Consider the following 21,921-nt stretch of genomic DNA (forward strand, 5'->3'; position numbering starts at 1 on the left):
CACTGATGGCTGTCACCATGCTCTCCGTTTTATTCCTGCATTTGCGGGCTCTCATTTACTCCCGCTCTTCACAAAGGAATGGTAATGATGCTCATTAGTAGCAAGGTTCATTGTGAACTTTAACCTTTCCCTCAGTGTAGTTGTGAACATTCCCCTCTTCCTATGAAATGTCATGGAGAAAATTGAATTAGTATTAACAATTCTGAGAAATAAGAAAAGAGATGGTCTGTGAGTGACTGAAGTATAAGGATCATGAATAGTTCTGAGATTTCTGTGTTGGTACTCCTGAGTTTAGGAGGTAGGCGCCTGCAGCTTTTAAAAAAAATATTATTATTATTATTATTATTATTATTTACAATTTATTCACTTTGTATCCTGGTTGTAGCACTCTCCATGATCTCCTTCTGGTCCCATCCCCCTCCCCTAGTCCGCTAATAGAGAAAGTCTTCCTCCCCTACTATCTGACACTAGCATATCAGGTCCCATCAGGACTGTCTGGATCCTCTTCCTCTGTCTAGTAAGGCCACACCACCAGGGGGAAGTGATCAAAGAGCAGGCAACCCAGTTCATGTCAGAGACTGCCTCTGATCCCCTTACTAGGGAACCCACATGGAGACTGAGCTTCCCATGGGCTATGTCTGAACAAGGGGTCTAGGTTCTCTCCATAAATGGTTCTTGGTTGGTGCATCAGTCTCTGCAGGCTTCCCTGGGCCCAGATTTTTTGGCTTTGTGGAGCTCCTGCCCCCTCTTGGACTTATTGCCCTGCAGGTTTTGTTATCAAGGTTGTTAATGTTTCCTGCTATAGTTTGAATATGAAATGGCCCCCACTAGGCCCAGGTGTTTGAACACTGGTTCCCAGCTGGTCTTGCTGTTTGGAAGTACAGATTGCAAAACTGTTAGGTGGAGTCTAGGGGAAGAAGCAGATCACTGGGCTGGAGAAGCAAGATTTGAGGATTATAGGTGGATCTCCTGTCTGGTCTACTCTCTGCTTCCCAACCTCTGTTGTAACATAAGAAGTGACCTCAAGCCCCTGTTGTCACAGTCAGAACCTGCTCCTGCCCCCATGCCTACCCTGCCATGATGGACTCTACCCTCTCACCCCCTTAGTCGGAATAAATCCTTTCTCCTTTAAGTTGCTTCTTTCATGGGTTTTTATCACACTGACCAGAAAGGTAATTGATGCAAGTCGAATCAAACTGAAGATATGTAACAGGCTGAGGAACCCAGTAAAAGTAGGAAAGTTGGAAGTTTGGTGACTAACGCCTTTCCTGTTGTTCAAGTCGGAACAAAGCCAGGTAGGGATATCTAATCCCTTGATTTAGCCTGCAGACAAAGCACCTTCCACGGAAGCTTGTGTTGATAGGTAGATGCTGTTTCCAACTTCCCTTCTTAGAACTAGGGTGAAATAGGGACCAATAATTGCACTGGGGAAACCATGTTGGACGTGTGTTACTTGAGAGATAGATGACCAGAGAAATAGAACAGCGAATGTGGAGTAGAGAACATTGCGGCTGAGAACAGGAGTGGTCTCGAGCCAAACGTCTGATACTTGATATTTGACTCTGATAAGTCATCCCTAAGAAAGACTTGATGTTAAAAAATTTAGTAACAAAATATGAAAAGATGAATTTCCTGAAAAAAATCAGTCTGCCAAACTTATACAAAAGGAAATAGACAATATGAATAAGCTCATTTCTGTTAACCAGATTGACTTAATATCAGTACCTATGATGGTTAATGTTATGTATGAGGTTGAATGAGCTTTGAGTACTCTTATTTAAATTTATTTATTCTAGGTGTGTTAGTGTTTTGCCTGCATGTATATATATTCATGCCACGTGCATTCCTGATGGCCATGATGGTTAAAAAAAGAAGAGGGTATTGGGTCCTCCAAAACGAGACTTACAGATGGTTGCCAGCCAATATGCGGGCTCTCTGCAAGGGCAGCAGGTCTCTTCAGCACTAAGCCATCCTTCCAGCCCCATCTCTCCATTGGTTTTTGCTCCTCCATGTATCTATGGGAATACTTGTAGGTAAGATTGGCATTTGAATTGGTACTTTTAGTAGACTGCCCTCCAACAGTTGAGGACCTAAATGAACAAAAGGCCAGGGGTGCAAGGGGGAGGGATTTCCCTCCCTGTTTCCTTTCCTCACAGCTAGAGCTCCAACAGCTTGCCTTCTGCCCTCAAACTTGGATTTACAAAATGATTCCCAGTTCCTCAGGCCTTTAGACATGAATTCACTGACACTGTCAGCTTTCCAGAGCCTCCTACTTGCAGCTGGAAAACCATAACCCTCCTCAGCCTCTGTCATCGGCTGAGCCTGTTCCTCATCCCTCCACCACCTCTGTATGCATGTATAGTGGCATGTGCTGAAAACACGTGACTTACAAAATATCTTTTCAAAACAGAAAGTGCCAGGCCCAAATGGATTCACTAGTACACTTCACCAAACATTTAAAACATTTATAGCAACCACATACATTCCCTTTCAGAAGATAGAAACAGAAACATGTCATGTTATGAAGCCATTGTTACCCTAATTCTAAAAATAGACAAGATATAGAAGAAGACAAAGCTAGTGGCTAATGTCTCTCATGAACATCCATGTAAAACAAATAGTATTATTGAAAAAAAAATCCAAATGTATAAAAAGAATTACGTGCCATAACCAAATGAGGTTCATCCGTGCTATGTACAGCTGACTTAGCATTTAAAAGTCAGTTCATACAACCTATCGCATGAGTAGACAGAAGAATCAATGATTGTACTAATAGATGTTAAAGGAAACCTGAGTGTGGTTGGACTCATCTATTATCCTAGTATTTTGGAAGCTGAGGCAGGAGAATTGCACATTTGAGGTCAGTTTGAGCTACAGTTTTGAGTACAGATCAACGGACGGTATAATGAGGCTCTGTCTCAAAACCAAACAAACCAAACACAAGCAACAAAGGTTCAGAAGTATTTGACATGGATAATTATGTCATCTGTGAACAGTTTTTTTTTTCTTTTTTTTTTTTTAGTCTATTGATGAGTTACAGGTCTTTGATATTAGATGACTTAAAGTTTGAAGAGAAAATTTAGCATAGACAGAGTGATTTTCCCCAATAGCTTGAGAAGATACTTTGTCCTTTTCATGCACAAGGGGGAAATGGACTGGGATGTGAGTTTGCTTAGGTGTGCATTTTTCTTAACAACTAAGAAAAATAATAAATTGAGAAACCCAAACCTTCTTCATTCATTATGGATCTGTCGCATGCCTGTTTCCTTAGGCTGCTCTTGTGAAGTCTTAAGAATGCCGTACCTCCTGGGGGCAATCAGTTCTTGCAATCACTAGAATAATGTGTCACAACTAGAAGTCACACACGTTAAGGCATTTAATAATGAGTTGAGGAGTTTCTGTTGTTAAAATGTAGCTAAAGCGGTGGTTCTCAGCCTTCCTAATACTGCAATTTTTAAATGCAGTTCATCATGCTGTGGTGGCCCCCCCCAACCATAAAATTATTCTGGTTCTGGTTGTGACGGCTAACTGTTAGCTACTGTTATGAATTGTAATGTAAATATCTGATATACAGTATAGCTGATATGCTTACCTCCAGAGGGGTCGAGACCCACAGGTTGAGAACCACTGATGTAAAGGCAGCATGAGTTGATGAGATGATCCAGTAGGTCAGGGTCCTTAGGTTAATGGCTGGATAAGATGGCATCCCGGAGGCCGTTCGCCACCCAGTGCAGACAGCCTGTGGCCTTTCAGACACAACTTTGGAAAGAACCAGCAGCCACCTTAGTGTTATACATGTCGTGGGAATGACCTATTCTGCCTGAACAAACCTGATTTTCTATTCCCGGCTCAATAACTAGATAGCTAATCTTTGTATTTCCTTTCTTTGTTGAGCTAGCTTTTGCATTTAGCAATTATCCATTCCTTCTACGAACTGAAACTAATTAAGTCTAGACGTTGGGCCGAAGGATGGACAGTTTCATTGGTGAATTACTTTTAGATCTTACTCCCACATTAGAGTGAAGGCAGCCCTTCTAGAGGTACAGTGTGCATAGGTGTTTTAATCTCCCTGGGACTGACTGCTCTCTGCTTAACCCTTCCCTCTTGAGGTTCTGTGGTACAGTGGATAAAGAATGAATAGCACGAGGTTTGGGTTAGAGTCTTGGCTTTGACAAATTTCTTGAATTATTTTATGCAAGGTATTTAATTACTTACTTTCTGAGTGTACAAAATGAAGGGAAAAAAAAACCCTAATACTGGTGTCCATATACCTCCTAAGAATATTGAAGATAATATATGAAAAACTGCTGGTCTTCAAGAAAAAGGATTAAAAACATTCTTAGGCCCAGGGTTCACTGTCAACATGTCAGCTACACATATGGCACTGGAAAAGCCTCCTAGGTTTTTACATAGCTACAGAGTCTGTTCAAGTCTCAGGAGACTTTTCCTTGCTTCTGAATGGTATTCATGTGTGGTTTTGTGTCTGGCTGCTGGATGTCTTTTCAGTGGTGCAAATTGCCTGACAGCTGTTTTAGCTTTTCAAGCTTCTGGTCAACTCAAGAGTACAATATCTTTTCCCTATGTTGCCAGAGTAGCTCTAGGGAAGATTGTAAAACTGTGTGTGTGTGTGTGTGTGTGTGTGTGTGTTTGCAATGCTGAAAAATCTTTTTTCTTTTCCTTGTGGTAATTTAACAGATAATTCTGCTTGACATTTTCCATTGGTACCTTGTATGTTCTGTGTTACCTGATTCACCTTGCTTGAATAGGGAGCAAAGGTTAGCCCCTCCCCTACAAGTAATTTTGTAAGGTTTTCTAGGGCATCTTTCCTTTTTTAAAATGTTCTTTAAAGTTCATGGCACTTTTAAGTTTAACTTAGCTTTTTAAAGTTCTTATCACTTCCTCTTGAACCAAGGTGGCTCTCCTCAGTAAAACAGGACCCGTGGCTCTGCTGTGCTGTGTGAAACTCTGCTCTTCTGGATTATCTGTTTCCTGAGCAGCACCTCAGCACACAGGTCCCCTCTTTCCTTACTTTCCAGGTTGTCTGAGAAGGTATTAGCTTGTGAAAGCCTTATTGTGATTCAAAAATGCTGTTTTCAGAGGTTCTTCTCTCTGTGATTTCAAGTATTCACAAAGATCTGGAGATCTTTGTTTCCTGTAGATAAGTGAATTCTACCTTGCTGTTTCCTTTCAAGATCCTTGAGTTCTGCATCTGCTTCGATCCCCTGCTGGGTGGGGTCTTTCAGAGGACATCTATGGTAGGCTCCCATCCTGTCCCCTCTCTTCAGCCACTTCCGGTGTCTATTCTAGTTGCCCTTCTGAATGAGAATTAAGCATCCTCCGTAGGATGCTTGATTGCTACTTAGCTTCTTTAGGTCTGTGGGTTGTAGTATGGTTATCCTGTATTATATGGCTAATATCAGTTTATAAGTGAATATACACCATGTGTGTCTTCCTGGGTCTGGGTTACCTCACTCAGGATGGTCTTTTCCAGATCCATCTATTTGTCTGCAAATTTCATGATTTCCTTGTCTTTAATAGCTGTATATAGTATTCCATTGTGTAAATGTACCACAATTTCTTTATCCATTCTTTGGTTGAAGGACATCTGGGTTGTTCCCAGTTTCTGGCTATTACGAATAAAGCCACTGTGAACACAGTTGAGCAAATGTCCTTATTGTATGGTGGAGCATCTTTTGGGTATATGCCTAGGAGTGGTATAGCTGGGACTTGAGGTAGAGCTGTTCCCAATTTTCTGGGAAAGCGCCAGATTGATTTCCAAAGTGGTTATACAAGTTTGCATTCCTACTAGCAATGGAGGAGTATTCATTCCCCTTGCTTCACATCCTCTCCAGCATGTGCTGACACTTGAGTTTGATCTTAGCCATTCTGATGGGTATAAGATGGAATCTCAGAGTCATTTTGATTTGCGTTTTCCTGATGACTAAGGATGTTGAGCATTTCTTTAAGTGCTTCTCAGCCATTCAGTATTCCTCTGTTAAGAATTCCCTGTTTAGCTCTGTATGTCATTTTGGGTAGAGGGCAGGGAATCTTATGAAAGAAGGGGGGGTAGATAGACCCAGAGGGACAGGAGTTCTACAAAGAGAGCAACAGAGCCAAATATCTGGGCCTAGGGACCCTTACAGAGACTGATGCACCAAGCAAGGACCAGGCATGGAGAGGACCTAGATGCCCTGCTAATATTTAGCGGATAGCCAGCTCACTAACTTAAAAAATACCATACAGCTGTATCTTAAAAAACAAAACAAAACAAAAAACCTTTTAATTAATTCTTTGTGAATTTCACATCATGCACCCCAATGCCAGTTATCTTCCCCTCCCTCCATATCAACCCTCTGCTCTTGCAACCTCCCCCCCAAAAAAAAACAAGTACTAAAATTTTTTTTTTTTTTTTTTAGTTTATAATGATGCTTTATACATAGCTATACACATATGTACAAACAATTCAGAAGGCTAGAGAAGTTAACTCCAAATTTAGAAGTCTTGGAGGTACTACAAATTATACTGGGCTCCAACCAGTGATTAAAGTTGAGGTAACAGCATTTGGACTTGGCCTTAACATTGCACAGGGGGAGGGGAGAGTATTAAGGCCAAGAGTCAAAGCTTCGCATTCCGTAATTAATAGTGGTAAAATAAAGCACTCCTGGATTAAATTAAATAAGACAAGAACAGGACACGATAAGAAAGAAACCTCTAGGATTCTACTATTCCCAGGTTTTTTGCAATGGTACAACTGGTGCTGATCCCAGGGTCGTCTGTCATTGTGTCAGACTTTGATAGAAAAGGATGACCCACAGGAACAGCCTTGCTGGGCTTGAGGGTTATTCAACACTTGAAATGAGCTTTGGATAAGTTCTTGGCTGAAGTCCACCTGGGCCCCGTTCACGAAGGCCAAGCTATCAGAATCAACCACCACTCTTGCCCCGCCCTGTTCAAATACCCTGTCGTCGGGGTTAATAGCTGTATCCATTGAAAATTTGTATTGGAATCCGGAGCATCCGCCTCCGTCCACTTGCAGCCTGAGGAATTCTGACCCTTCGGTGATTTCCAGAAGCCTCTGGACGCAGCTGTCTGTGAGTTGGATCTGTCCCTCGCCAGCATCTGGAATGGAGGACGTCGCTTCCCAGCGAGTCAAAAGCCCGGGAGAGGCCGCGGCGAGCCTGCCCCGGCGCCAGGGAATGACCGCCCGGAACGCCGCGGCAGTTAGGGACAGGGTTTTGGCGGCCGCCATCTTGCTCCGTAAGCTCCGCCTCTAAAATTTTAAAAATTTAAAACCAAACCAAAACAACAACAACAACAACAACAAAATCTTGCCTTGGCAGCTGCAGTATTCCATGGTGTGTCACACAAATATACCCTTTTGCTCAAACAGTTTTATTTGCAAATATTCATTGCAAGAACTCATTGGTCAGCTTCACGGACTCTGGCTTCTGCTACGCCATCAATGCTAGGATACCCTGCTGTGTCACGAAGATGCCACAGCTTTGGTGGTAGACTGGCCCCTTCAGTGCTCCAGCAGTTCACAGATGGGTTAGATGGTGGGGTGGGCCAACTCAAAGCCCTGGATCTGGGCCTGGGTAGTAGCTGAGATGGTCAGCCTGCCAGCTCTCCTGCACCTGTGCCACCAGGGCCAACTCTCTCACTTTTCCCAGGTGAGGGACATGGAAAGCTTTCTTGCCTGAGGCAGCTGACAAGGGCCAGAACCAGCTCTTTTGGTGTTCATGCCTTTGGGGCCAGCTCTCCCACACCCCTGCCACCAGGGCCGGCTCTCCAGCACTACCCTGGTGAGGGGCAGGGTTGTATCTCCCATTCTCATGCCGTCAGGCCCACTTACCCACACTCCTGCCACCAGGGCCAGTTCCACAGTGCTGCCCAGGCAAGGTGCGGGGAAGGGACAGGGACATCTTTCCTGAATCCTGTAGCTGGCTAGGAGTAGGTCCAGCTCTCTTGTGCTCATGCCATTAGGGCCACCTCTTCCTTGCCCATGCCACCAACCCAGCTCTTCTGAGCTGCCCAGGTGAGGGCCTTATAGAAGAATTTTCTCAACTGAGCCTCCCTCCTCTCTGATGACTTTAGCTTGTGTCAAGATGACATAAAACTATCCAGTATAGTAGCATTCCTTACATTTTACCACACACACACATACACACACACACACCTCTCTTCAAAGGATTTGCTAGTTGATAGGACTCAGATATATTTCCAAACCATTTACATGTTTAGAGAGAAAAGGTATTTTGCCTCAGAGTTTGTTCAGAAGCCTAAGAGCCCACTGGGCACTCTACCACTTCATACCACTGACCAGAAATCCAACACACAAACAAAAATTATTAAACCTTTTTTTTTTTTAAGAAGTTGTTTTCTTTGTAACTCAACTGCCTGTCAACAACAAAGTGGCTGAATATGTTGGTTATATTCCTCAACAGAACAGTACACAGAAATAAAATGAACTTCGGCATATTAATACTTGGGGACATCTTGCCAAAACAAGCAAGCAAACAAATAAAAACTTGATCAGGTGCAGCCAATATACAGAAAACTATATAATATGGTTCTATGTAGTTGAAGTTCAAAAAGGGTGATCATAAAAGTCAGAATAGTAGCTACTGTATTGGGAGAGGAGAGTGACTTGAAGGGTTCTTCAGGAGGCTTGCAGGATTATGGTAACTTATTTTTCTAGCTATCTGTTGGTTGCCCAAGTGCGCTCTTCATAAAGTATTATTGAGACATGTATGTTCAATATGTGCACCTTTAGTTATGTCTGTTATCTTTTAAAAGCTTTATATTAAAAATGAAATCTTAGTTTGTTTATTAGACTTATTTATGTTGATAGTCTTTCTTGCTATTGAATCACTTTAAGAAACCTTTATCCATTACTTGTGTCTCCTGATTATAATGAGCATTAAAATTGTATTTGCTTTACTGTATAATTTTCTAATACTAGTATTTAGAGCTATAAAATTGCTTTTAAATATTACGTTAGTTGCATCTCAGATGCCTCTGGGATTTCGGAAATACACCAAATGCCCAACTAAAAATTTAAATGTACTAAGAGGGTTTTGTATAACAAAATGATAAAGGCTCTTATTAACTTTCGAGCACTTATAACATAGACCCGAATTAACTTCACTTTGTGTTGGAATGTATCATCATGGCTTAATTGATGCTTAAGTCCAAATTACAGATGCGCATAAAAGTTTATGAGGTAACCCAATGCATAGAAATCCAACTAAATTTTAATTAGGAATAAACTAAGTTTAAAGGAAATTAACCTATTACAAATAAATTTGTCTTTCTACACCACTAGAATTATTCATTTGCTTAAACCTCCTAAACGGTGATGGTATCCAGACTACCCCGCAGCCCACAGTCAGCACAGGAGCTCTGACCCAGTGAGCGGTAAATTAGCATCAGATTAGATACTTGGCATCTGCAGTTGACCCTCACGCCCTCCTGATTACATGAGTTAATGCTGCCCTAGATAGAGCCATCAGGACTTGACACCGTGGGTAAGACCTATTTAGAGAGGGCATGGTATTCCTAGTTAACAGCTCTGTTCTACTTAGTCTCAAAGTCTGAGAGACTGAGTAGACTTCACAATTAGTATAATTGCTGTTTTTATTTTGTTTTCCTGGGACAGGGTCTTGAGTAGCCCAGGCAGGCTTTAAGCTTGTGGTTCATATGCAGCTGAGGATGAACTTGAATTCCTGATCCCTCCTCCTTACCAGTGCCAGGGTCACAGGTGTTTCCCGCCACACCTAGCTTGATTACCATGATCATAACGTGTTGATCCAACTATCTCGGTCCATATTCTCAATACTAAGGCAGTTCCTGGCTCCATTTGATCCATAGCTGGGTGGCATTAGCCAGTACAGATTTAGCCAGTTCCAGCAGCCTGTCAGTTGCAGTCTTCTGTCTTTAAAGAAACATAATATACATCTTTCCACCCGTCCAGAGGGGTCTCCATAAGCCTTGCCTGTTGTGAATCTCTGTGGCATGGTCCTAACCATACCGGAATTCCTCCAGAAGCACAGGTATGGCACCACCCTGTTGACTTTGGCTTCATTTGACCTACTTGTCCAGGATCTCCTAATACTCACCAAGGCCAGCAGTCAACACCTACTGCATGATGCAGGAACTTGGTACTTTTTGCTAAGTGACTGAAAGTTATTTGGAAAGCAGAAAGCCACTGTATCTGGATACTGCCGAGAAACAGCTAATAGCCCTCCCAACAGCAGCAAGTTACAGCAGTCCTAACTCCTTCCAGACCTTTTGGGTCTGGATGGTTGATGTTGGAAAATGTGTGTGTGTGTGTGTGTGTGTGTGTGTGTATGTATATGTTATATATATACATATATAATATGTAATTCATATAATACATATGAATACATATGAATATCATATACATATATAATATGATGTAATTCATATAATACATATGAATATATATGTATATGTTATATATATACATATATAACATATACATATATATTCATATATACATATACATATATACACATATATATACATATATATACGTATATATATGTGTATATATATTACTGTTTCCTCTCTTCTGCCACTTCCAAAGTCTATCCTGTTTGCCTTATAAATGAGAATTAAGCGGTCCTCCCTAGGGTCCTCCTTGTTGTTTAGCTTCTTTAGGTCTGTAGATTTTAGTATGTTTATCCTATGTTATATGTCTAATATCTGCTTAAAAGTGAGTATACACCATGAGTGTCTTTCTAGTTCTGGGTTACCTCACTCAGGATGGTCTTTTCTAGTTCCATCCATTTGCCTGCAAATTTTATGATTTCCTTGTTTTTAATAGCTGACTAGTATTCCATTGTGTAAATATACCACAATTTCTGTATCCATTCTTCTCTTGAAGGACATCTAGGTTGTTTCTAGATTCTGGCTATTAGAGTAGAGCTGCTGTGAATAAAGCTGCTTATTGTGTGGTGGAGTATATTTTGGATATATGCCTAGGAGTGGTTTAGGTGGGTCTTGAGTAGCACTATTCCCAGTTTTCTCAGAAAGTGCCAGATTGCTTTCCAAAGTAGTTGTACAGGTTTACATTTCCACCAGCAATAGAGGAGGATTTCCCTTTCTCTACAACCTCTCCAGCATGTGTTGCCAATTGAGTTTTTGATGTTAGCCATTCTGATGGGTGTAAGATGGAATCTCAGAGTTGTTTTAATTTGCATCTCCCCGATGACCAAGGAGCATTTCTTGAGCATTTCTTTTTAAGTGTTTCTCTGCCATTCGATATTCTTCTGTTGAGAATTCTGTTTAGCTCTGTACCCCATTTTTCAATTGGATTATTTGTTTTTTTGGTGTTTAATTTCTTGAGTCTTTATATATTCTAAACATTAGCCCTCTTGTCAGATGTAGGGTTGGTGAAGATCTTTTCCCAATAGGCTGTTTTGTTCTGACGACAGTGTCGTTTGCTTTACAGACGCTTTTCAGTTTCATGAGCTCCCCTTTATTAATTGTTGATCTTAGAGCCTGCACTGTTGGTGTTCTGTTTATGGAGTTGTCTCCTGTACCAATGAGATCAAAGCAATTTTTTATTCTAATAGATTTATTGTGCCTGTTTCTTTGTTGAGGTCTTTGATCCACTTGGACTTCAGTTTTGTGCAGGGTGATAAGTATGTCTCTATTTACATTTTTCTACATGTAGACATCTAGTTAGACCAGCCCATTTGTTGAAGATGCTATCTATCTTCATTTTTCCATCATATGGTTTTGTCTTTTGTGTGTGTCAAAAATTAGGTGTCCATAGGTTTGTGTGTTTATTTCTAGGTCTTTGATTCCATTCCATTGACCCACCAGTCTGTTTATATGTAAGTACCATGTAGTTTTTATTACTGTTGCTCTATACTACAGCTAGAGATCATGGATGAAAATACCTCCAGAAGATCTTTTATTATACAGTATTGTCTTAGCTATTCTGTTTTTATTGTTGTTGTTGTTGTTCCATATGATGTTGAGAATTGTTTTTTCAAGGTCTGTAAAGAATTGCATTGGTATTTTGATGGGAATTGCTTTGAATCTGTAGATTGCCTTTGGTAGGATGGTCATTTTTACCATGTTAATCCTATCCATCCATTGTTGCTGTTTCTTATTCTACTGGTTTTATTTCTCCTCCTCCTATTCTTCTTCCTCCCTCCCCTCCCCTCTTCCTCTTCTTTTCTCATTTTCCTGCTCTTCTTCCTCCTCCCTCTCCTCCTTTCCCTCCCCTTCTTCCACCTCCTGCTCCCTCTTTGTGCACCAGTTTAGGTGGTTTCTGTTGTTCTATCTTCAAGTTCATTGGCTTTATTTTTTTCTTCCTCAATGTCAAAGCTTCCCAGAAGCCTATGCAGGGAAATTTAATTATTGGTTTCATACTTTTTATTTCTAGAGAGTCTAGTTTATTCCTTTTGTGTGGGAACAACTGTCTGTTAAAAAGTCATTTCACTGCAAATCAAAACAACCTGAGATTTCACCCATCAGAATGACCAAGATCAAAAACTCAAGTGACAACACATGCTGGAGAGGTTGTGGAGAAAGGGGAACCCTTCTCCACTGCTGGTGGGAATGTAAACTTGTACAACCACTCTGGAAATCAATCTGGCGCTTTCTCAGACAAATAGGAATAGCGCTTCCTCAAGATCCAGCCATACCACTCCTAGACATATATCCAAAAGAAGCTCAAGTACACAAAAAGGACATTTGCTCAACCATGTTTGTAGCAGCTTTATTTGTAATAGCCAGAAGCTGGAAACAGCCCAGATGCCCCTCAACTGAAGAATGGATGCAGAAATTGTGGTACATCTATACAATGGAGTATTACTCAGCAATGAAAAATAAGGAAATCATGAAATTTGCAGGTAAATGGTGGCACCTGGAAAGGATCATCCTGAGTGAGTTGTCGCAGAAGCAAAAAGATACACAAGGTATATACTCATTCATATAGACATACAACATAGGACAAACCCACTAAAATCTGTGCATATAAAGAAAATAAGCAAGAGAGAGGACCCTAACTAAAACGCTCAATCCCCATCCTGAAAGGCAAAGAGGATGGACATCAGAAGAAGAAGAAAACAGGAAACAACCTAGGAACCTGCCACAGAGGGCCTCTGAAAGCCTCTGCCCTGCAGACTATCAAAGCAGATGCTGAGCTGGATGGCCAACTGTCAGGCAGAGTGAATGGAATTTTATATAAGAAGTAGGAAATAGTAAGAGCTGGAGAGGATAGGAACTCCACAAGGAGAGCAACAGAACAAGAAAATTTGAACACAGGGAACTTCCCAGAGACTCATACTCCAACCAAGGACTATTCATGGAGATAACCTAGAACCCCTGCACAGATGTAGCCCATGGCAGTTCAGTGTCCAAGTGGGTTACATAGTAATGGGAAGAGGGACTGCCTCTGACATAATCTGATTGGCCTGCTTTTTGATCACTTCCCCCTGAGGGGGGAGCAGCCTTACCAGGCCACAGAAGAGGACAATGCAGCCACTTCTGATGAGACCTGATAGGCTAGGTTCAGATGGAAGGAGAGGAGAACCTCCCCTATCAGTGGACTTGGGGAGGGGCATGCATGCAGAAAGGGGAGGGAGGGTAGGGTCGGGAGGGGAGGAAGAAGGGGCTTATGAGGGGATACAAAATTAATAAAGTGTAATTAATAAAAAATAAAAAAGAAGGCAAAAAAAGGTCATTTCACTCATTAAGTCCATTTTTCCCATTAAATCTTTATGCATACTTAAAATAGCTGTTGTGGAGTAGCTGTCTGCTAGCTGTAACACATTTGCCATCTATACTCTGGCATTTATTGATTTTTCTACCACCCTTGCTTTAGGTCATATTTACTGTCCTTTTGTGTCTTGTAGCTTTATTAAATGCAGACTTTGTTGATACTGTTTCTGGGAGTCCAGATTGAAATGTCAGAGTGCTGCATTTTATGCAAGCAGAAGGATAATTAGCTGGAATATAAAGGTAATTGATTTGAAACTTGATAGTTTCAGGTTGCATTAGGATGTGAAAACCTGGTGGTTTGACTTCATGTTATGGTGAGGCTCAGGGCTGCCTTTCCTCTAGGGCTGTAAACACCATTACTCAGACTGCTTGGGGCTCATTCACCTCTTAGAATTTTCAGTGAGTCCCAGCACTTACCAACCCACAGACTGAGTCAGCTCACAGCTTCCTACTGGCTCCTCTGCATTGATCTGCATGAAGTCTTGTCTTTTGGCCAGGCGCCAGTCTCTAGTCAAACCTAAGGGGAACTTCCTGTCGATTTCTGAAGCTCCTTTTCACATGTCCTACTCTTTCATAACACACTCCACAAAGTCTGTGCATCTCAGTAGCCCTGAAATGGAACCCCTGCTGTCCTTGCCCACATAGCCTGTTGTGCCCTGCTCTGATTTCCTCCTCCAGGAAGGGAACATGCCCTGGGCGAGAATGCTGGGGCAGATCTTCTCTGCTCACCTTGTGATACTTTTTATTCTTTTCTGCCTTTGGTTACATTGTGTGTTTTGCTCATTTTTACAGCCATTTACAATGGCAGGGGCAGAATGAAATCATCTAGTTGTTTGTGGCTGGCGGCAGACATCATGGCATACTTTTTACTAATATTTAGTGGCAATTTCTAATGTCAGTCTTACTCAGATATGGGCTATAAGGTACTATAGACTATAGACCTTAGACTTAGTTTTAGTTACATAATCTAAATACTTCATATTTTACCATGATCATATTTTAATTTCCATTTCTTAAATATTTATGAAGTTACTCTGTGTTCTCTACATCATTTAGACTATGCTACCAGCTCTGATAGTCTGCATGTAGTATAACATTTTCCTATTTCATGATTTTTTACTTATTTAATTCAACTACATAACATTTTACTAATTAAAAGTTATATATAAGACTTTTGTATAGTATAACTAGATTGCTAGACAGCAGCTACTCTGACAGTAATTGCAGCCAGGTACACTCAGATACTTTACCTAGGGTGAGTACTGATTAAAAGCCCTTGTATTTTAAATTACAGCAGAGACCCCGACATTCATGTTTGGTCTCCTGGATGAGGGGCGTTTGCCGAGTTTTTATAGCGACTGTGTCCTAGTATGTCAGAAAGCAGAGAGAACATGAAACAGAAAAACAGGTATTTGTAAAAGTCCCCAGTTGCAATTTCTCCCCATAATATTTTCAACTCCAATTTCACTCCCAGGCTTTCTAACAACTGAACTTTCCAGACGTCATTAGACCGATATCTCAGTCAGTTTCTTTACTCCTGTTATCCCCCAGTTGGTGAACAACCAGATAAGCAGTGGCGTAAATTACAGTGGGACACAGAAAGAAACAGATTCCAGCTCTCCCCTTAATAAGGCCTTATGATTCACTCCCATGTGTCTGAATTTGTTTCTTTTGTGCAGGAAATCTGATAGCATGGAAATAACGTTCAGAAAATGAGGGCACAACACTGGCTTTTCAGACAGATGACTTTTACTTTGTGGGCTCAAGTTTTGTTTGTTTGTTTTTTTTTAATTATAAAATGATCAGGGTAAATGATATTAGGATGTTTTCTAACTTTTTACATTCTTAGAGTTGGAAACTTAGCAATTTAGTGTACGAATATTAAAGTGATACACAACACTCAAGGTTTACCTTAAATCTTTGTTTTTACATGAAAATGAAAAGAATATATAATCAATTCTGTAAGGAAACTGAACGGTGATATGTAAAACTGTCCCAAACAAACACTTCCAGAGAAACCTTTAAAACTTTGAAGTTGATGGAAGTGAGGCAGGAGAGCAATCGCCCAACTGCCGTCTGGCCGCTGGCTCGATTTCTGGAGAGTTAGGGTACGCAATCCTCAGGTAAATACCCGCTCACTGGGGGCGGAAACACTAATTCCAGGGTGCCCTGAACGGAATTTGTCTTGGCAATGGAGGCCCTGTTTAAGTTAAGATGCGTGCTGTCTAGAGACGCAGTGTCCTTTATAAACACCTCCGTCCGTGAGGCTGAGAAGGTGGATAGTTACGAGGAGATCTTTTTGTCTTTTAACTTACTTTATTTTAAAACTAACTCAGCGAAAACACCCCCTTTACCCTACACTGGTGATTAAATTCCACTTTTTATTTCTGCTAATGCGTGTGGATGACATACCCAGTGGTGGTCTAATCTGTTTATTTTTACCCCCCTCAAGCACATTCCCCTCTCCGGTACAGACCCAGCCGAGACAGTTAGTTTAATGGCACTCGCCACTAGATACTGATACGGAAGCATCCAGAGAAGGCTATTTTTATCAAATCCTAATTAAAACATTGGAAGTTGTTATTTTTCATGAAACAACTATCGAATTTTAAACTGACTGACTTACCAGACTCAGCTAATGTCCTTCGGGTGTTTTGATTGTTAGTATTATACATAAACAAACATTGTGGTATACATACATACTAAAGTATACACACATGTATACTATGTATATATGTGCATGCATATTTTATTACACATATGTAACCCACGTCATAGGACATTTAGAAACACCATGAAGTCACTGGCCTGTCATTTCCCTGTTTATCCATCACCTCTGGGACCCTCATTGGAGACCGCCTTCCAAGGTGAGGCGGAGGTGATCATGAAATGTGGAGCACTGTCCTGCGGTTTCGCATGCCTTATGTTTCCTTTGTTAGTCGTATTTTCACAGCCCTCCCCTGGAGAGGCACTTTAGAATTTTTATTTTAAGTAATTTTCATTTCAGCGAATGTGACCTTATAGGTTTGTTTGGGTGTTCTGTCTCTCCAGTCCGATGGATGGCTCCACTTATCCTCCCCCAGCCCTCTTCATGCCGGAGGAAATATCTCCCCACCAGCTCTCCGCAGCAGTCTTGAATCTCCTGCCCAGAGTTGGCAGGGCTGGATAACTGGACTGGGAGTCCACAGACCCCGGCACCTGGGATCACAGAGTTGGTGGACCCCGGGGGAGGGTTAACTTTACTATGCCAGCTGAACTCAGGTTTCAGTGGCTTGTGTTTGCAGTAGAAGGGGCCTCACAGGGAATGTGTGAATTTCTTTTAAACCGTTGGCTGAATTCGTTTTTTTTTGAGGGTCTTTGCCACCACAGACATTAGTACCCTCCCTGCCTAGATCTGAAAGGATTTCACCATATTCAAAACATAAGTGAAAAAAAGAAAAGAAGAAAGGAAACATTAAAAAAAAAAAAAAAACAAATGTTAACAGCAAATACTAAGATAAAGCTAAACCTTTTACATATTTATTGTATAAATGCATTTGACACACACTTTTTTTTTTTTTTAATCTTTCCACCCGTTTCTTGCCTCTGTGGTTGGTTCTGTGGTTGCTATGGGGAAGGTTATAAGAAGGGAGGTAATGAGGTTACAAGTTCTCTGCGAGTGAGACAGAAATAACAGCCCCTCCCTGTACCATCTCCAAGCCTTCTCCCCCAATCCTCACAGGCGGATTGGCCTTCAGCTCTACTGGGCGGGAGTGCTGACAGAGCATTTTAAGACTTACAGAGTCCTCTTCATTTTACTACTTTTAAGCCTGATCACGTTCACCGTTTTAGTCAATACCACAGGTTGGAAGCATACAGGAATGAACTGTCAGTCCCGGGACATTTTTGTTTTGTGTGGGAGTTTTGTTCCTACTGTTTTGTATATTTAAATTCATGATTTTTTTTTTTTTTTTTTTTTTTTTTTTTTTTTTTTTTTTTTTTTTTTGGTTTTTTGTTTTTTTTTTTTTTTTTTTTTTTTTTTTTTTTTTTTTTTTTTTTTTTTGCACGGATATGAGGGAGGTTTGGAAGCTTACAGACAGGACCTGATGTAGAACAGTTGGGATTTGGTTAATCTCCTTAGAGACAGCACTAATCTATGTATCAGATGCCCTGGACAACAGTGCCCCTCCCTGCCTCCTTTCTCCTTACTCTTTTCTCAACTGTTGATTTATTTGTCATCAATTTATTTCCAACTCTTTTTTTTCTTTTTCTTTTTAATACTTTTTTTTTCTCATTTTTGTTTCCATTTTATTTTTGAATTTTACTACTGCTTTGTCCTGGGAAGTAGTTAGCTGTTTGACCTCTTCTTATTCAGGTGGGTTGGGGGGCACAGAAATAGATTCACTCACGGGCTAAAGTGATTTTCCATAACACCGAATTAAGAGCAGTTCTGTGTTTCTTTCGGTGATTGTAACAAAACCTCGCTAAAGGTATGCATCAAAATGAGAGTATGGCCATAATTTTTTTGAGGCATCTTCTGCCAGTGGGGCATTTAGAGGGTGTAGCTGAATCAGTCTGTTTTCTGATTATCTGTGCTTACAACCTGAAGGTGCTTTTATGAGATCAGAGATAGTTATTAGTTATTATCCTTGTGCCATGAAAGTTTAAGGTATACTTTCCAAAATGATGCTGGGAGGTAGACATTTTTATCTCTTAAAAAGGCTAAATTGCCCAAGGCTTACAAGTTTAAGTAAAATGTTAAGAGAACACAGCTGGCCCGCTGCCACACTGACATGCCAGGTCTCCCCGCCATTACTAGGGCCTGTGTGGTTTGGAATTAGGAAATATTCATCAGTCATATTAGGCAATGGAAGCCCAGCTCCATCTCCGGGCCACTGTGTCCTCATGTAACATGTGACCAACAGCCATACGACTGCCTAGCCTTGTTACTGAGATTTATATAAAGTCCTCGCCTTGCCACACTGTTTAACATATGCATCCCCTATGGTCCATATCACGTCCACGCTGGGCACTCCCTCTCTCTGCATGCTGGGACCTGGGCATATAGTTTCAATGTAGAGTCTAAGTGAGGAAGGCCTACGCTAAGAGAATCTGAATTGTCACAACAATTTCAGAAATATGTAGGGTGCCAAGTGGGGCATTCAGAAGAGAAGTATAACCTGTTGCAGAGGCAGTGGGATTTTGAAATCCAAAGGATGGGCGGAATTAGAAGGACTGCGTGGTGATTCTAAGAAAATGGACCATCCAGGGAGTAAGGTGAGGGAGACAGGTGCGCTGTTTAACCCGGGTAAATCTACTGAGAACAGAGGCAACAGGCAGATTCTGCAGGGCCTGTAGGCTGTGGGAAGTATTTGGACTTTTCACCGGGCCCTGATTGTTATCTCTGTCCTACCTCTTTCTCTGTTTACATTCCTAGATCTCTGTATCTGAAAGATAACAGATCCCTCCCCGCTTTCCTCGTGCCCAGTGCTAGTCTATCACACTCCATATATCCCCCCAAAGAACGCCTTGACTGCTGCCAAGTTAAGCTGGGACCGACACAAACACATCTCAGAGATCGAGAAAAAGCATGAAAACCAGTGTTCCGTCTGGTTCCTCTGGAACAGGCGCAGTCGAGCTGTCCAGAAAGAGCAGGTCTCAGAACATAGCACCCTTCCGAAGGCCTCAGATGGCTTTATTTGTTCATAATAAGTCCACTTGTTGGCTTAGCCACTTCTGTCATATGAATGCCTTCGTAAACAAATGGAGCTTGCTTGCCGCAGCCAAGTGGGGATGCGCCATTGAGTGGTGAGGTTGAGAGAACACTTGTATTTAACAGCAAAGGCCACTCACTGCTCTGGCCTTTTGCCACCTGGAAACTCTAGATAGCATTTCCCAATAGAAATCTTCAATCTGGTAACCTGAGGAATAGGGACCGTCAAGTACAGTATGGCAGCATCCAAAATATAAATTATTTCATCCATAAGGAAACCTAACCCAAGAAAGAAAATGTACTTTCTTCTTAGTCTTGTTTAAAAGACTGTGCTTTTCAAAAGTTCCTAGAAAAAGAAGCCGGCTTGATGCATTTTTGCTTTTGAGAAAGGCAGGTTTCTCAGCAGCTCACATTTGAATTGGAGAGCTATCATCAGAGTGAAGCGATGTCCCCAAACACTAGAAACACACAGTCCTTAGATACCGTCAGTTTCCTGAACCACCCCTGGCTTGAATCTAAACCATAATTTCTGAGATTTGAAGACACAAAGATAAAAGTCTTTCATCTCATCCTTGGCGCATTAGCATTTACTTTGAAATTATATTCATTATTCCTAACCTGACAATGGTTAGCAAGAAATGACTATCCATCTGTGTTTTTTGTTTGTTTGTTTTGTTTTTGTTTTTGTTTTTAAGATGTTTTAACTTTAAATCTGAGAGTCTCTTCTTTGCAAGTGTGGCATGGAATTTAATATCTATTATTGGGGCTCCTTAAGTATACTGCTAGGTCTCTTACAGTGTGGAACTGTGAAGTAAGCCTCTCAATGACATGTGGAATAACTGCTGGTGTCCCCTCCAGGGTTTGAAGTCTGCCCTGTCACATCTGTGCATAGGGAATCTTGTGGTGATGAAACCCACAAGATTTCAGTAGGAAGCCCACAGGATTTTCAGTCTTGCCCAGTCTCATTTTCTTAGGGCAAAACAGAACACAAGTCTCCTTTTGTCAGGGTACTTGGACAACTTGCGTTCCCCTGCCTTTGGACCCTTTTCTCTGGCTCAGTGGCAGCCAGTCCCACCAGGTACCTCTGTGGGCATAGGACTCGCCCAAGCTAAGAAGGCAGGTTAGGCTTTCTAACCTGCAAAGCCGGGCAGTGAGGGACTTGAAAGCTGGCTTGGCAAGAGCAGGCATGGAAGAGGTGAGGGAAAAGACAGAGAGGTTTTGAAGTTTGCATTCGTTGCCAGCTTTTGTCTTATTCATGGTTGCCCACAGTATTTTGAATATTTCTCTAAGTCCACGCCAAGAGATGTTAGCGATGACGTCTCAGATCTCTCAGCTCACACACAGAGTCATGGGTCTTCCACTCAGAACCCTGTACGTGAGATGTCACGGAGACACAATCCACAGGAAGAGATGTGCAGAGATGGCCTCTGCAGCCAGCAGGGCGACCACAGAGCAGTGCGGCTCTGTGGGGGATGGCATCCTGGTAGCTGCAGGAGGGTCTGGCTTTCAGTCTCTCCTTGCAGGGGCCGCTGCAGTGTTTATCAGATTCCTTTCTCTGTGATAGCTTTGGCTGCAAACTAGTCGTTAACTTGTGTCTTTGCTCATGCCACTGATTGTGTGTGTTTTCTAATGCTTTCCTGCCCCAGATTTGTTCTATCATTGAGGTATAATTTACAAGCAGTAAGTCTTCCCACTTCAGGTGTGTAGGTTGTTGCATTTTTTCTTTTTTTATTAAATTTTATTTTTTATATTAATTACAGTTTATTCACTGTGTATCCCGGCTGTGTCCCCCTCCCTCATTCTTCCCCAATCCTACCCTCCTTCCCTCATCTCCTCCCATGCCCCTCTCCAAGTCCACTGATAGGAGAGGTCCTCCTCCCCTTCCATCTGAACCTAGCCTATCAGGTCTCATCAGGACTGGCCGCATTGTCTTCCTCTGTGGCCTGGCAAGGCTGCTCCTCCCTCACGGGGAGGTAATCACAGAGCCAGCAACTGAGTTTGTTGCATTTTAACAGACATTTACAGCTTCGTTTTCACAGGAATGCACAAAGCCTCTTCACCTCAGATTGCTCTGGACTTTTAGTTCTCTGCCCTACAATATATCCCAGCCCCAGCTTAGCACCACTGATGTTTTCTATTTCTATCTGTATTTTTGACTTTTTCATAATACAGTTGTTTTGTGGTTTGTTTTTTAAACTGGAGGCTACAGCTTAGTTACTTCTGGCTTATTTTACTTTGCTCACGTCAGTAATTTGTTCTTCCTTGTTGTTAATGAGTAGTACCCAACGCACTGATTGGCTGCCATAGTTAACCTCACTTACCACTTTGATTGGCTCCTGAGGTGCTCAGTAGACACGCCCAGGGGAGCAACTGTGAGAATGTTCCCAGAGATGACTGGGTCATGAGGGCCCTGCCCCAATCAAAGATTCAATCAAAGAATAGATTCAGAATTTCAATAGACTTCTGGG

General features: G+C 41.7%; 2 protein-coding genes across 2 annotated transcripts in view; one reads left to right on the forward strand and one right to left on the reverse strand.

Annotated features, from left to right (window-relative positions):
- The window catches only part of Igsf11 (immunoglobulin superfamily member 11), a 125,946-nt gene that overhangs the window by 71,096 nt on the left and 32,929 nt on the right, over positions 1-21,921 (forward strand). The window lies entirely within an intron of this gene.
- LOC129689785 (iron-sulfur cluster assembly 2 homolog, mitochondrial-like) lies at positions 6,411-7,263 on the reverse strand. Its single transcript, XM_055625203.1, has one exon. The coding sequence runs from the start codon at positions 7,247-7,249 to the stop codon at positions 6,785-6,787; it is 465 nt and encodes a 154-aa protein (XP_055481178.1). The 5' UTR covers positions 7,250-7,263; the 3' UTR covers positions 6,411-6,784.

The sequence above is a fragment of the Psammomys obesus genome, unplaced genomic scaffold (assembly GCF_907164565.1).
Source record: "Psammomys obesus unplaced genomic scaffold, mPsaObe1.curated_primary_1811, whole genome shotgun sequence".
In the NCBI taxonomy this organism is placed as follows: domain Eukaryota; kingdom Metazoa; phylum Chordata; class Mammalia; order Rodentia; family Muridae; genus Psammomys; species Psammomys obesus.